At 33.8% G+C, this 14,394-nt stretch overlaps 2 protein-coding genes across 2 annotated transcripts; one reads left to right on the top strand and one right to left on the bottom strand.

The window, feature by feature from the left end:
- The first annotated feature begins 625 nt into the window (after window positions 1-625).
- Window positions 626-2,870, top strand: LOC107802219 (uncharacterized). Its single transcript, XM_016625675.2, has 5 exons — window positions 626-1,003; window positions 1,110-1,433; window positions 1,534-1,834; window positions 2,251-2,358; window positions 2,455-2,870. The coding sequence occupies exons 1-5, from the start codon at window positions 713-715 to the stop codon at window positions 2,565-2,567; spliced, it is 1,137 nt and encodes a 378-aa protein (XP_016481161.1). The 5' UTR covers window positions 626-712; the 3' UTR covers window positions 2,568-2,870.
- A 6,571-nt stretch (window positions 2,871-9,441) lies between these two features.
- Window positions 9,442-12,135, bottom strand: LOC107802213 (uncharacterized). The gene is made up of 2 exons (XM_075247665.1): window positions 11,911-12,135; window positions 9,442-9,792 (listed from the first exon to the last, which is right to left on the bottom strand). The coding sequence occupies exons 1-2, from the start codon at window positions 12,133-12,135 to the stop codon at window positions 9,442-9,444; spliced, it is 576 nt and encodes a 191-aa protein (XP_075103766.1).
- Between the last annotated feature and the right edge of the window lie 2,259 nt (window positions 12,136-14,394).

The following is a 14,394-nucleotide window of genomic DNA, read 5'->3' as shown; positions in this document are numbered from 1 at the left end:
TTGAATTAGAATTATATGAATTATTTTTAGTAGAAAACGTTTATCACTCTAATATTTTTTTTTCAGTTTTACTTGTCCATTTTAGTACATAAAAAGAAAAATAATTTTTTGCTTATTTATCTTTTTTATCATATGTACCTCGATCCGATTAAAAGAGTGAGAAATGAAAAAGAACCCACACTTTACTTTTACATGCAAAGCACGAATTGCTAGGGAGTGGGAGAGCATAGTTGTGTGCTGCCAGTCTGCCACTACCTCCGCCCATAATGACCAATCACAAAGGCGCCAACACGTTGTCATTAACGACATGCTTTCATGTTTCACTCAACTAAACATTAATTAAGAACTTAATTATTTTTAATTAACTCCTTCCATTATACCTCAAGAAAATATGGAGCTGTATTCTTCCACTTCCATACGTGGGCCCACCACCACTCACGTGACAGACGTGCAGCAGATACAGAGAGCCCAAATCGGTACAATCTTATCTCTCATCTTACCTGGCATCCGCGTGCAGTACAATCGCCAAAACCGCAAGTGAATATCAAACATCAAAAGACCAACACACCTAGGATTTACATTTTACAACCCCACAAATTATCTGTCTCACTATTTTTTTCCTACTTATATAATCATCAACTGTCTCCTCCTCTTCCCACTATAATAATTCCTTTAAAGAAACTGCAAAATTTCATATTCAAAGCTCTCTGAGATGGAGGAATACTCAAAGGAGTGTGAGTTTTGGCTTCCGCCGCAGTTTCTAACTGATGATGACATTCTTTTAGGGTTTAAGACTAACAGCAAAGGAGAGGAAAATGACAGGAAGAGTTACTTTGGGTGTGATTTTAAGAACGAGTTCTCATACATGTTGGGTCCGCCCTCGGATCTGAGTTCGCCGGTGGAGTCAGTTGTCGGCTCAACGGAGACAGAGAGTAGTGATGAGGAAGATTATATCACTGAGTTAACTCGCCAAATGGCTCACTCCACTCTTGAAAACCACAAGGTATATATACCTTCTTCTTCTTTTTTTTTTTCTCTTTTTGCTTCTTTAAGTTTGCTTTGCTTTTATTTCTCTTTTAATTTATTTTTTGTTTTTTTGCGTTGTGTAGGTTCAGGGTTTGTCAAGTTCGCCTCAGTCAACGTTATATGGTGTTCTCGGGTCCAAACAGCAGGGCTCAAGAATTGTAACCCCAAATTACCCTTCTCAGAGTAGAAATGGGGTTGTGGATTTGCTTTATGAAGCAGTGGGCGAAGTTGCAAGAATGAAGATGATGGAGAAAGAGGCTGAACTCTGTCGTCATAAAAGTGGAATATGGGCTCCGCCAAGAAAGGCAAGTCCAGTTCCTGTAGACCCAAAAAACTCCAAACCAAATCTTGGCTCATTTTACTCTAATCAGCCACCACAGTCTTACCAGCAGTTACAAATGGCTCAAGTAAGTTTCAATACTTCATTATCTGGTGCTGATAATAACTTTTACTTGCTTTAGTTTTAGTTTTTAAAATTTATTGATTTTTATGTCTGTGGAAATGCAGTTTCAACGGTTGAAGCAACAGCAGATAATGCAACAAGGGAAACGAGTATTGAGTCATGAAAAAGAGGGATTTTGGAACCAGCAGCAGTTGAATCAGGGGAGAGGCCAAAATGGAGCTGGTAGGTCAGTTTCTGCTTGGCCGACTCTGCAACAATCTCACCATCAGCAGCAGCAGACTCAGCCTGGCTCAAGCATGCGAGCTGTATTCATAGGAAATACTGGACCCAAACGGGAGTGTGCTGGAACTGGGGTTTTTATTCCCAAAAGACCTGGACTACAAACTGAAACCAGAAAGAAGACAGGTACTACCTTTTATTTCCCCTGTTTTATAAACTTAATTTCAAATTCAAATAGAGAAATGCTCGTATATAATTTTATTATGTGTATGTTAGCAGTGATTTTAACAGTGGGTCGAACTTATTTTGCGTATATTATTTTATTAATTTACTTATAGTGGGAATGTGAGACTGGACTCTTGGACTATTGTGGCTCTGTTTTTTCAGTTATCTGTATTTTTGCGTTGTGTGTGTTTTGGTGGGTATGAACTGTAAAGAAAAATTCAAATAGTATAAATCCGATCTGTTTCACACGAATCTCCTACTATGTATTTTTCTTGTGTTCTCATTGTCTCATGTTATTTATTTCTCTATATTTTAGGGTATACAATTTGTTCAGTTGTGCTTATGTGTTTGGTCAAATTTTGTTTGTCGATTACCAGGTTGTTCGACTGTTTTAATGCCAGAAAGAGTGGTCCAAGCTCTGAATCTGAATTTGGATGAAATGGACTCTCGGCTGCTGCCTCAGGTTCAGCCTAGGTGTAATAATGGTATAAAACTATTTACCTCTGTACCAAATTAACTCACTAGTATTGTTTTTTACTATTCGTTGTAATGTTTTCAAATTTAAAATCTTTTTTGTTTAGGTGGTGTTTTGAAGTACCATAATAATTTGGTGGATCAACAAAGACGCAGTTTGAGAACTCAGCCGGCGGTTACATCCCAAGAGATAATACTTCCTCAGGAGTGGACTTACTGACCCAGAAATTATTTTTGTGATAGGGATTCTTTACAGTATGTTGAAAGTCTTAGAAGCAGATATGAGGGTGAATAGTTTAGCCGCAAATGGAATGGGCTTTTTTGGGTAATAATAGTAGGGTTTAAGGGAGCGAGGAAGTAATTTTCACAGTGTTCAACGAGTAGAATTAGGCAGCAGACGACTCTAGAATCAAGAAATTGCTGGATTTTTAGGTTCTCTTTTGTTTGGTTTAGATTAGTAGGTTATACTAGTAATGACAAATAAATGTTCAAAGTCAAGAAATGAAGAAAGATGATTGGGTCGTGTTTTGGTTGAAATTCCCTTTGTTCTTCAGTTTATCATCAGCGTGATAATTAACCGATGCACGCGCATATGGCCAGGGAATCAACAAATTAATATACCATAGTAAAGGCGTAAGTTAGGCATTTTACCTATGTGGCGTAAACCTTCATTTTATAAAATAATACTTATTTGATTGAGTACGAAGTTTAAGAAAAGAGAGAAGATCTTTGAACTTGTGATGTAAAATGAGGCTCATATATTTTGTATGGTTATAAATCATTGTATAAAGGTAAATTATTTTTAAATAAGGAAAGGGATCATTTTTTTTGGTACGGATTAAAAAAAAATAGGTTCACATAAATTAAAACATAGAGAATATAATTATAGTAAATATTTATAAATATGTAAAACTCCATAAAAATGGAAGAAAACTATAATTCTATTTCCAAAAGTTGATTCAATAGGTTTCCTTTATTGATTCAAAAAGCCTCTTTTCGGCGACAATATTTTGACACTAAGGTTAGTTTCCATAGGGCGAAGCAGCAACCTCATTCATTCATTCTAACAACCAACTCATTGCCCTATTTTATCTAGTCTATAATTTTACTGAGACAAGTACATACAAAGATAGTTCTAGTTTATCTCCTTCTAAGGAAGTCTAAGCTCCTTCCCATGCTAAGAGCCTTTCTAAACTCTTGAACTTAAGAGAGGTCTTCTTATATATATATATATATATATATATATATATATATATATATATATATATATGTGTGTGTGTGTGTGTGTGTGTGTGTGTGTGTGTGTGTGTGTGTGTGTGTGTGTGCTCCATCCCCACAAAAACTAATCAAAACAATCTATTATACGCTATTTACAAGCACAAGCAACTTGAGTCGAAGAGAATAAAATTTTCTACATGGAAGATAAAAATGATGACTAACCTGTAATTTCAACTTTGAATTTGCTACTTTGAAGGAGAATGTAGTTATTTTTGTATTTGTAAAAAAAAAAATTGAATATTCATTGCTTTTGGGAGGTATTAACACACCAGAGACAAGATAAAGAATTGGGAAAGACATTAAATTAGGGTTTCAATCAATAAAAAAGGTCTTGACTTTTAAATTTAATACATTTCAGTTCCTTTTAAAATTTTTTGAGTAATTACAAGCTAACTTTTGAGAATTTGCATATTATATGAATGACTTATTTAACAAATTTTATTTTAATTTGAAAAAGTCTCTGGGCTTACGGTTTACAACAAAAACGCGTCTCAAACGCCCAAGAGTACGCCCCGAATGCCTGGGCGTACGCCTCTTGAGACTTTCGCCCACACCATCGCCTCGAGACATTTTTGGTGCTTTTGGCCCCAGGGCTAGCCCAAGGGTTCGCCCCGAAAACGTCTTTTAAAACACTATTACTAAGGACCTATTTGTCCGTAGATATTTTTTCCTTTTTTCCAAATCTTCTTTTTCACAAACGTGTTTGTCCCTGAAATTTTACAAGTTTTTGGATATTTTTTGAAAATGTTCAAAAACTATAGAAATTTTTATTTTCCTACTCACAAAACAATAATATTTTTTTTTAAGTGAAATGCATGTTCAAACATAATTTTAAATTTTATATATCATTTCTAACTTAATTTTAAATATTACTTATTTTTAAAAATTATGAGTAATTTTTATGTCCAAACGCCTACTACTTGTTACATTCTTCAGTTTGCTTTTTGTTTTATATTTCTTTGGATTAATTTGTACTGTCATGCCTCGGAACGCTGGCACTTTGGCAATATAGGTTTGTTCATAGTATACATTTTTTGCCGTTTTAGTATTTAGTTCTATAGTTTCGTCTTTTACTAAAGAGAGGAAAGAATTAAGCAGTGAACAGCAGTGACTGAACAGGAAAATGTGCAACAAGAGTCTTTTTGGAAGAAAAGATTCTCTATATAGCCCTATCAACTTCCTTTTTTTCTCCTTTGTAATAGGATTAATTTGTAGTATTATGGTCAAAGATGATATGAACATAGACGCTTCTTGTGTAGAAACTATGGGTTCAACTAAATTCATAACTTTCGCTCATATTCTATATTTTTGCTCAAAAAATTATTAAATATATACAATAATAATGATCCAGTAAAATTCCATTTGTGGGGTCTGGAGAAGGTAGTGTATACGCAGACCTTATCCCTACCCAGAGGGGCAGAGATGCTGTTTACGAAAGACCCTCGACTCAAAAAGACGAAAAGATGCAATATATCAGTATCATCAATAAAACTCATGAAAAAAATAACATCATCACAAGAACTAGGAAATAGATGAAAAGTAAAACAATAACTAATAGATAAAGTCTGGCACTAAGAGGAACGAAAAAATAGTGAGAACTCAACACTAACCACTAGCAGTCTAAAATCATTAAATATATACAAATAATAATTTTGAATTCATTAAATTAGATAAGGTGCGGAAGAATCACGAATCTGAACCGAACTTTTCAAATATGTTCACCACATGCACTAGGTACGCTAACACTTTGGATATAGTAGTTGTTCATGAACCTCCCTTTGGTTCTTGATTTTAGATCTGCCGTTTAATGATAAAGCTTATTAGCTTCATTTAATTTATTAAGACAACAACAACAATAACTCAGTATAATCTCATTAGTGATGTCTGAGGAGAGTAATTTATACGCAGACTTTACCCTTACCCTGGGGTAGAGAGGCTGTTCCGATAGACCCTCGACTCTCTCCCTCCAAGAACTCCCCACCTTGCTCTTGGGGTGACTCAAACTCACAACCTTTTAATTGAAAGTGAAGGATGCTCGTCATTAGAACAACCCACTCTGATTAGTTTAATTTATTAAAACTGGGGAAGATATGTCAAGCACGAAACAGGGGGTCACTTTTGGAGAAATGTGAAATGCTTCGTAGAATGTTGCCTATGTAGGGCGCGTCTGGAAGTGGATGTAAGTTGTAACCAAAGACTATTTTGGAATTGATGAAGATGCTCCATCTTTGACTCTTCCTATCCCCAGTGATGTTTTCATGTTAACTCGGAAAATGGTCTTATTTAGCTCCCGTTTAACCATATAATTGTTATTATTTTTTATTTATAAAATAATTTTAGAGAAGATAAAATAATATATAAACAGAAATGTAAAAAAAATAAAATTTAATTCCGAGCTCACTGAATTCACAGTGTTTCCTTAAGGAATTTAATTCCCTCCTAGTACCCAAGGTTGTGGATTATTTTCTCCCAGGATAGAACGAATTACACACTGGTGTAGCGATACTTCAAACCTCAGTGTTTCAGCGAACACAAAGATCGGTAGCAAATCACACTTACTGTTGCTTTCTTTGTAGTTAAAACAATGCAGAAGAAAGGAGGAGAAGCCAGAAATTCATATGGAAAATCTAAAAGAATAGACTGATATTTATAGCCAATGTTGAGCTCAAACTGAAGAGGTGCAACTCTTCAGAAGGATTGTTTGTGTAAAACGACCATAAATTAAATGACTTTTACAAAAAATATTTTTCGTTTAAAAAAACGTATATTTAATAACATTCCTGTTAATATTTACTATAAACAAATAAATTTGATCCAAAAAATTAATCAATCAATCATTTGACCAAATCCAAATCCGAAGCCAAATCCGAAGCCGAGCGAGCGACGACGACGACGACGGTGCAAGACTTGCCTTCTTCTTAACTCTTTAAGAGGTAGAAGAAGTGCAATTGTATATATACCCATCAAAACCTTTTCCTCTTCCAATATGGGACAATGTCCTTTTGTCAAGGAGAGAAACTCAAATATTTTCAATTTCCCTCCATTTCCCATTCACCCTCTTTTAAGCTACATTTAAGCTTAAAAACCCCAACAATCCCCCACATGAATGGGGAATGGCTATATCACGGAAATATGCATGAAAAACTGTGTGATTCGCAAGCAAGGATTAATTGCATCTGGATAAGTAGGTTTCCCTATGAACTTTCCGTAGTGAACTTATGTCGGATATACTCGGTCATTCGGTAGATTTGATATCTTTGAACCGTCGAACTTTGGTGTATATCTAGACAACCATAAGTTACACAACCAACCCTTAACCATCTTTGGCTTTCATTGTTGTGTTCGTTTCAGCCATGAACACCGCCTGGTTTCATAAGTGCTAGAGAATTGGCCTTACAAAATTTTTCTTGAAGCGGCTAACACTTCACACTTACATAGATGATTCCTCAACGTGTCATCCCGTAAATATACTATTTGATATACCCCGTATCAAATTTAAAAATTATTAAAAAGCCTTAATGCTTTATTCTTGGTACTGAACATTGTATCATCACGAGAATGGATCAAACTTTTAGTTGACAATGTTGAACCGTCATTAATGACTTTATTTGATCTCCTTGAACCTAAATCTTGGGATCTCCAGTCTTCTAGGTAGAGTTACCGCCACAATGAAGCCGAGCGAGCGACGCCGCCGACGCCGCGAGACTTGCCTTCTTCTTAACTCTTTAAGAGCTAGAAGAAGTGCAATTGTATATATACCCATCAAAACCTTTTCCTTTTCCAATATGGGACAATGTCCTTTTGTCAAGGAGGAAAACTCAAATATTTTCAATTTCCCTCCATTTCCCATTCACCCTCTTTTAAGCTACATTTAAGCTTAAAACCCCAACAAAAATTTGGGATCTTTTTTAAAAAAAATTATTTTCAATTATCTGTTTGTTTATATAGATTTTAACAATTTTTGGTAAATTTTAAAAATAAAATCTTTAAATTTCAAAAACTGTTCTAGAGTAGTTTTTGTTGTTTAAAGAAGTTTTCTACTCACAAAACTTCAAACTTTTTTCAAGCAAAATGCATGTCCAAACACAATTTCAACTTTCAAATATCATTTTTCATCTCATCATCAAAAACTAATTTTTTCAAGTTTCAACCAAATTTATATCCATATGCTAGCTTAATATTTAGTAGAATTTAATATATTGAGCAACTTCATCAACCATCACAGATTTATAGTATTATACTATTCGTTTTTACTCTTGGATATCTCCAATTTGAGAGTAATTGTATATATCTTAATAAAAACGTTAGTTAACTTTAGACCTTTTTTAAATAATTGTTCATCCAATTGACATTGGAATTCTATAGTAATTATAGATATAGTCAGACCTTTCTATAACAACTATTCACTATAAAAATCAAGTTTTCTTCAGAACCGATTTTTAAGTTATATTTTACCTCTCTATAACAGTTTTTACCAATAATAGCAGCAACCATATTTATGGCAGAACGCTCTTTGTAAAATTACCCATCTATAACGGCCATGTGAAATCTTTAAGGTTATTACTGATAATTCTAAAGATATGCACGTAATCTTTTCCATTGAACAAAGTTTCTATTTTGCACAAGACATAAGATGTCAAGTTTTGCACATGATATATTTTTCATTGGACAAATGCCAACAAATATACAGATAGAAGATTTAACTTTAAGCTCTTAGATTGTCTTTAAGAGAAAGCAACTGGATACCTTTTTGCTAAAATTTAGACGCAAATCTTCGCCAAATCATGCGTTATATGAAAATTTATTTTAAAAGAATTTATTTTAAAAGTTCTTCCATTAATCTTAAAAGAATTTATTTTTCTAAGTAGCTTTAAAATATGCGCCTTAGAAGTTTAAATCTTTATACGTTTAGTTATGAATTTATTAATAATGTATTAGCTTTCTTCAATATTTAACAAGTGAAATATGCATATATCTTTTGAGATTTTAAATTTGAATAATTTTCTTATTTTTTATATGTAACATTGGAAAAGGAAAAAAAGTTGATTTTGGATAATTTTTATCTATAACGATCAAAAAATATTTAAACCTCAAATGCTATTACAAGTGTATAACAACCATTCACTATAAAAGTCAAAAAATATCGGAACAAACAAGGCTTTTATAAAGAGAGTGAGCTGCACAAAACCATTTGCTAACAACAAAGAGTATAGTAAAACCAAAAGTGAAATAGAAAATAAAGGTGAACAATTTCGAATATATATCTCCGGACCTTTCCTTTTAACTTCAAGAATTTTCTTGTTACATGAAAAGTTGGAAAAAATGAAGAAAGATGGAAAAAACGAAACTCAATTTTTGTAAAAGTTTGTACAACAGTATAAAAGTCTGTATAAACACCTTTTATACATGATTATATACTTTTATGCAAGGTTGATATATTGTTTACAGTAAAGGTATAATATTGTAGACTGAGTTTATAAATATTATTGCAAAAAAAAAAAAAAAAAAATTGGCTATGCAGTTTCTCTATGTAGGTTCTATGTATTGTGTTGGGCTATATACTTGTGCAAATATTCCTAAATCCTAAACATACGTCTCGATTCACGACATGGTAAAGTTAAAAAACAAATACTAGTGACTAGATGAATATTGTATATTCGTTAGTTACTTGATGTCAGTTATATAAAAACAAAAGGGAAAAGGGGGAGGGGGAGGAGAGAACTAGAGTCAAATTAAAATTTTCATATGAAGTGAAACTGGCCAATAATAAAGTATATAAATAGTACGAGTATAGCTGAACTTCAGCAATGTACCAATCACACTTTGATTACTAAATCGGATGGTGGATCAATACTCATTGCTTGATCAATATGATATTGGTATACCTTACAAACAAATCTTCCTGTTGCGTGGCCTGAAACAGCGACCAGGAAAAACCTAAAATCTGTGGTAATAATGAAGATGATGACCAAGTAAGTCATAAACATTCTAAGTCCATGAAATCCAGTTTCTTGTAATAAGACTTTTAGGCCTGATCTCTCTTCTTTCTTCATAGTAAAAGGGTATAAAGAACAGAATTCAGACATTAATGCAAGCAAGAAAAGCAGAGAAACAAGAAAGCAGAAGCACCATTTAGTTTCAGAATCAGGCAATCCTGGGAATTGTCTCTTTACATATGAAATCCAGTAGATTGAGCTTACAGAGTAATTGGTTGAGGACATGATAACTTTGTTTCTTGATTTCCTTTTCTCTTTTTGTGGAAAACTGTATATTGCTGTGGGAACTTACTGAGAAATACTTGCCTTATGAAGTATAGTTAAGTAGAGCTTTATAATGTGAGTGGAGTAGTAATTTAAAAGCAAAGCAAGAGTTTCTCTAACAAACTACATGCATGATTGGCAATTATAGCCATCACACTCATGAAGAGTAACTTCTACTTCTGTAATCGCCCTAATTAAAGGGCTTATTGCCATCATTCTCTCCACTCTTTTCCGTTACGAATTCCTGAGTTAAGCTTCAGCTAGTTTCTCACCGGTTAAAGATTAAATTTACCGGTATGCACCTTTTATATACAGATAATTGTCCTTACTTGAACAATGAAAAAACATCATATGATCTTAGTTATATAATTTGAAAGTAGGAGTACTAGGCGTTATGGAAGGTAACAAAACAAATCTTGGCGAGATAAATCAGACTACACCAGAAAAATATATCAAAAGATAATAACAATCGAATTAGTCTGTAAAGGCTACAAACAGAAATGTATGTTGTGGAGGAGTGCCCATGACAAGCCTATTGGGGTCAACCAACCCAAATATACTCTTAACATGATATGATATTATTCGCTTTGGGCCAAGTTCGTATGGTTTTCCCAAGAGACTTCACACTACTAAGAGATGCCTATACTTTATATGTAGGCTCTTAATCTTTTCGGCTACCAATATGAGACTTTATTCGCACATCCAACAATCTCCCCCTCGAACTATATAGGTTCTTCGTGGCCTATTACCACAATCCACGGGTCATTTTCCGGAATTAACTGTGTGCCACCTATATTGTTAGAGTATTATGACAACCGAAGCCCCTATAGCTTCTTCTTGTACGCGCGTCTCCAAGCTCGTAAAGGTAAGCAAACTAAGCCCCGCACCAACACTCACTCCATCGCTAAACTCATCCCGGAACCTGGGTTCTACTACTAATTATTGAGTTCAACCAGCTCGAAAATACTCTTAATATAGTGTGATATTGTCTGATTTGGGCCAAACTCGTACGATATTTCTCAAAAGGCCTCACACTGTTAAGAGATCCATGCATCTAATTTTTTCAGCTATCAATATAAGACTTTGTTCGCACACCCAACAAAGCCTATCAGGGGTCACACATGAATTTCACAAATACCAAAAACCTTGTGGTTTTTCTTCGAGTCATCATCAATCAATAGTGAAACTAGCAAGCGAAAGGAAAACACATAGTAAGTGCTAAAAAGTTCCCGTGGTCCAAAAGCCAATCTCAGCTAGAAGCTCAATGTCATAGTTAATTTCAAGGAAATTGTTGCGGAAGAAGCCACACAATCACAGACAAATCAAATAGGGAAGAAAAATTAACACAAGGATTTAACGAGGTTCGGCTAAGCCTAATCCTCGGGACAAAAGCATAGAGAGTTTTCCACTATGAATGAGAAGAAAAACATAATACAATCTATAGAATCCCCAACTACAACTCCTATATATGGATCCCAAAAGGTCCCAAACATATAAGAGAAAGGTTTCCCAATTAAGTTTTTCAATTTGACAAGGACAATAGCTTTTACTTTCCCAAATCTATTAGGACAATGGATTTTTCTTAAACTTATTGGAATTATGAGTTTCTTAAAAATACAAGAAAATAATTCAAGCCACAAAATAACAAAAATAAAGTATAACTTACATCCATTATATTAACGGGGAGAGTCCATCCGATTAGAACACATTCATCACACACGTTCCTATCCATCCATTTCCTGATGAGTTCATCCATACAAAATTGCAACTTTTATTCATATATTTGGCACATAAACATTTATTCGATATGCAAGCTTCAAATTTCTCTCAAATAGCCATAAACCAATCAAAAAAACTGGAAAATAAAAACAGAACAAACATTAATCTGTATGTTGATCCATCATTCTTTCTTTATCTTGTTTTTGGTAAAAACAATGCTTAATAAGTTAAATAATTACTTTCGTTCCAAAAATTACACAATTATCTGTCCATATCCTTTTTGAAAATGGGACTTCCAAAAATCACGTAACCAACTGCATGGCCCAAAATGGCTGCAATGAAAACTCCTCCATTATAGGACATAACAGCCAGCATTACCAAATAAGCAAAACCGGCTCGAATTGCTTGGACCCCGGCCTGGAAGAAAACCGCTGCAGCCCGGTTTGATCCAGGTTTTACCAACTTAAGATTTGCGAAGAACTCAACAAGAATAGCCAAAACAAAGACAAAGATCAAACCCAACGCGTACATTCCTCGGCTATTTCCAGGCCAACACGGGAAGAGAAAAACAGTGTCTCTGCCCCAGTAAAATGACAAGTGCCAAAGAGGAGATTTTGTACTGTGAATATGGCCTGAGTTGTTGTTTGTCCAGGCCATAGAAAATATTGACTTACAGGTTTCTGTTTGAGGGAAATAAGGACCACAATATATACTGGGGTTTAAAAAGGTGGAAATCAAAGAGGAAAACAGATGGAGTCTAGAAAAGAAAAACAAAACTAAAAGCAAATGGAGGAGACAAAGTGAGATATTATTTGTCCTTGTTGACTGAAAGGATCCCACGCTTCCACTTCGAGAATGTATTGCACGCCCTCCCCTTTGTTTTTTATCAGTTGAAATTACATGATTCCATTTTGCTTAATTTTATTCCAAGAAAGAGTATATTATATAAATCGTGGAAGCCTTGCATTAAGATAGTTTGTTTCCTCTCGGACGTTGCGTGAACGCGAAATATTTTGTACACCGATTAAATATGCATATGAACAAAACGGAAAAAGATTTAAAACTTTGGTAGTATGTCCCACAAACTGTTGAAAATAAGACTACCATCCATCTAAATTTCATTGTTTCCTTTGAAGTATATGATATGATAAGGTAAATTTATCTTCTGTAATTTCTGAAAACAGTGTTTATTGTATTGATATTCCTTAGTTTTTTTAAGGTTCAGTACCCCCTCTCTCTTTAAAGATTGTACCAGTAGCCAAGCTACCTTAAATTTCTAGAGTCCTTAAAGCTAGATGTAAAATAATGAATGGTTTCTCGTTCGTAGAAATAGCTCCTTTTTTTTTAATTGGTTGAAAATATTTGGCATGTCAAGGCAATTACAGGCGTAGGAAGGTGCAAGTGCACATCAGTAACTATAAGACTACTAAAATTTTATTTCGTGTACTAAAATATAGAGCTTTTAATAGTTGGATTGTTTTATGTTATTTACTTTATGATTTTTGGGGCGTGTGAATAACACACAAAAAAGCAAATGTGCTAAAAAGTAGTCGGTTGATTTGCATTTTCCTTTTAAGGGGAGAATCGAATGTGCAATTACTTGTTTTGAAGCAATCCTATTTCACCCGCTTTCGGTCTGGCAGTTGGTGGGCCACCAAGCACCTCTTTCGGTCAGCGAAACCAAAGTATAGGGTTCATTTGGACTAATAGTAGGGGTGTTTTTTAAAACCCGAAAAATCGAATCAAATCGAAAATCGAATCAAATCAACTAAAAAAATCGATACTTTTTCGGTTTTGTTTGATTTTGATTTTTGACTTTTAAAAACCGACCAAATTTGATTTGATTTTGGTTTTAATAAAAAAATAATCGAAAAAATCGAACCAAACCGAATATAAAAATAACTATTTAAATTTATTATTATACCTATATATATGTATATTTTTATAAAGAGTTTCTAAAATTTTATGCTACATTTTAATAGTTTGCACTTTTAGTCTAGTTCTTTGCTATTATAATAATCTAATTCTTTGCCTTTACATTCTAGTTTGATTAGTAGTTTTCTTTTGCTAAATATAAGAATTTATTTCATGTTAAAAATAATTAATTTTTAATTGAGTCCTAAAATTATTCATCACTATTTGATTCAATTATCATCAATATATCTTGGCAAAATGATAGATTTCTCACAGAGCAATCGGTTTGACAGTGTTATGTTAAAAATATAGTCGCCGAAATATGTGTTTGGTAGTGTATACCTCATATTTAAGAAAAACTAATAAATAACCGAAAAAATCGAAAAACTGACAAAAACCGACATACACCAAATCGATAAAAAAACCGACTTAATTGGTTTGGTTTGGTTCAAATATTTGAAAAACTCACTTAATTGGTTTGGTTTCTTTTTGGGGAAAAACCGATCCAAACCGAACCATGAACTTTAACAGCAGTTTTGTCTGTTAAGGTATAGTGCGATTATTTAAAATATGGCCCCACCAATAAGTCATTTGCACTTAACTGACGCATCAATAATCATATGGATATAACGTGTATTATGGATGCACTATACATCAAATAATTGTACCCCCCGGGCTGGATTTGTCCTTATTTAAGGAGTTTCAGAATTTGGTAAAATCCATTCAGCATCCTTTAAGTCTTTCAAAATATTTGTTCGTTAAGTTATTTTGTATTTTGTCATAGTGTCCGAAGAGCAAAAAATTAGGATTTCATTATATTGGGGGGAGGGAGGGGGGATGAGTTTATTGTGGAGAATAAATCAGTATGGTATAGTT

Source organism: Nicotiana tabacum, chromosome 24 (genome assembly GCF_000715075.1).
Source record: "Nicotiana tabacum cultivar K326 chromosome 24, ASM71507v2, whole genome shotgun sequence".
NCBI lineage: Eukaryota > Viridiplantae > Streptophyta > Magnoliopsida > Solanales > Solanaceae > Nicotiana > Nicotiana tabacum.
Note: the sequence above shows the minus strand (reverse complement) of the source record. Positions and strands in the feature narration are given on the sequence as shown.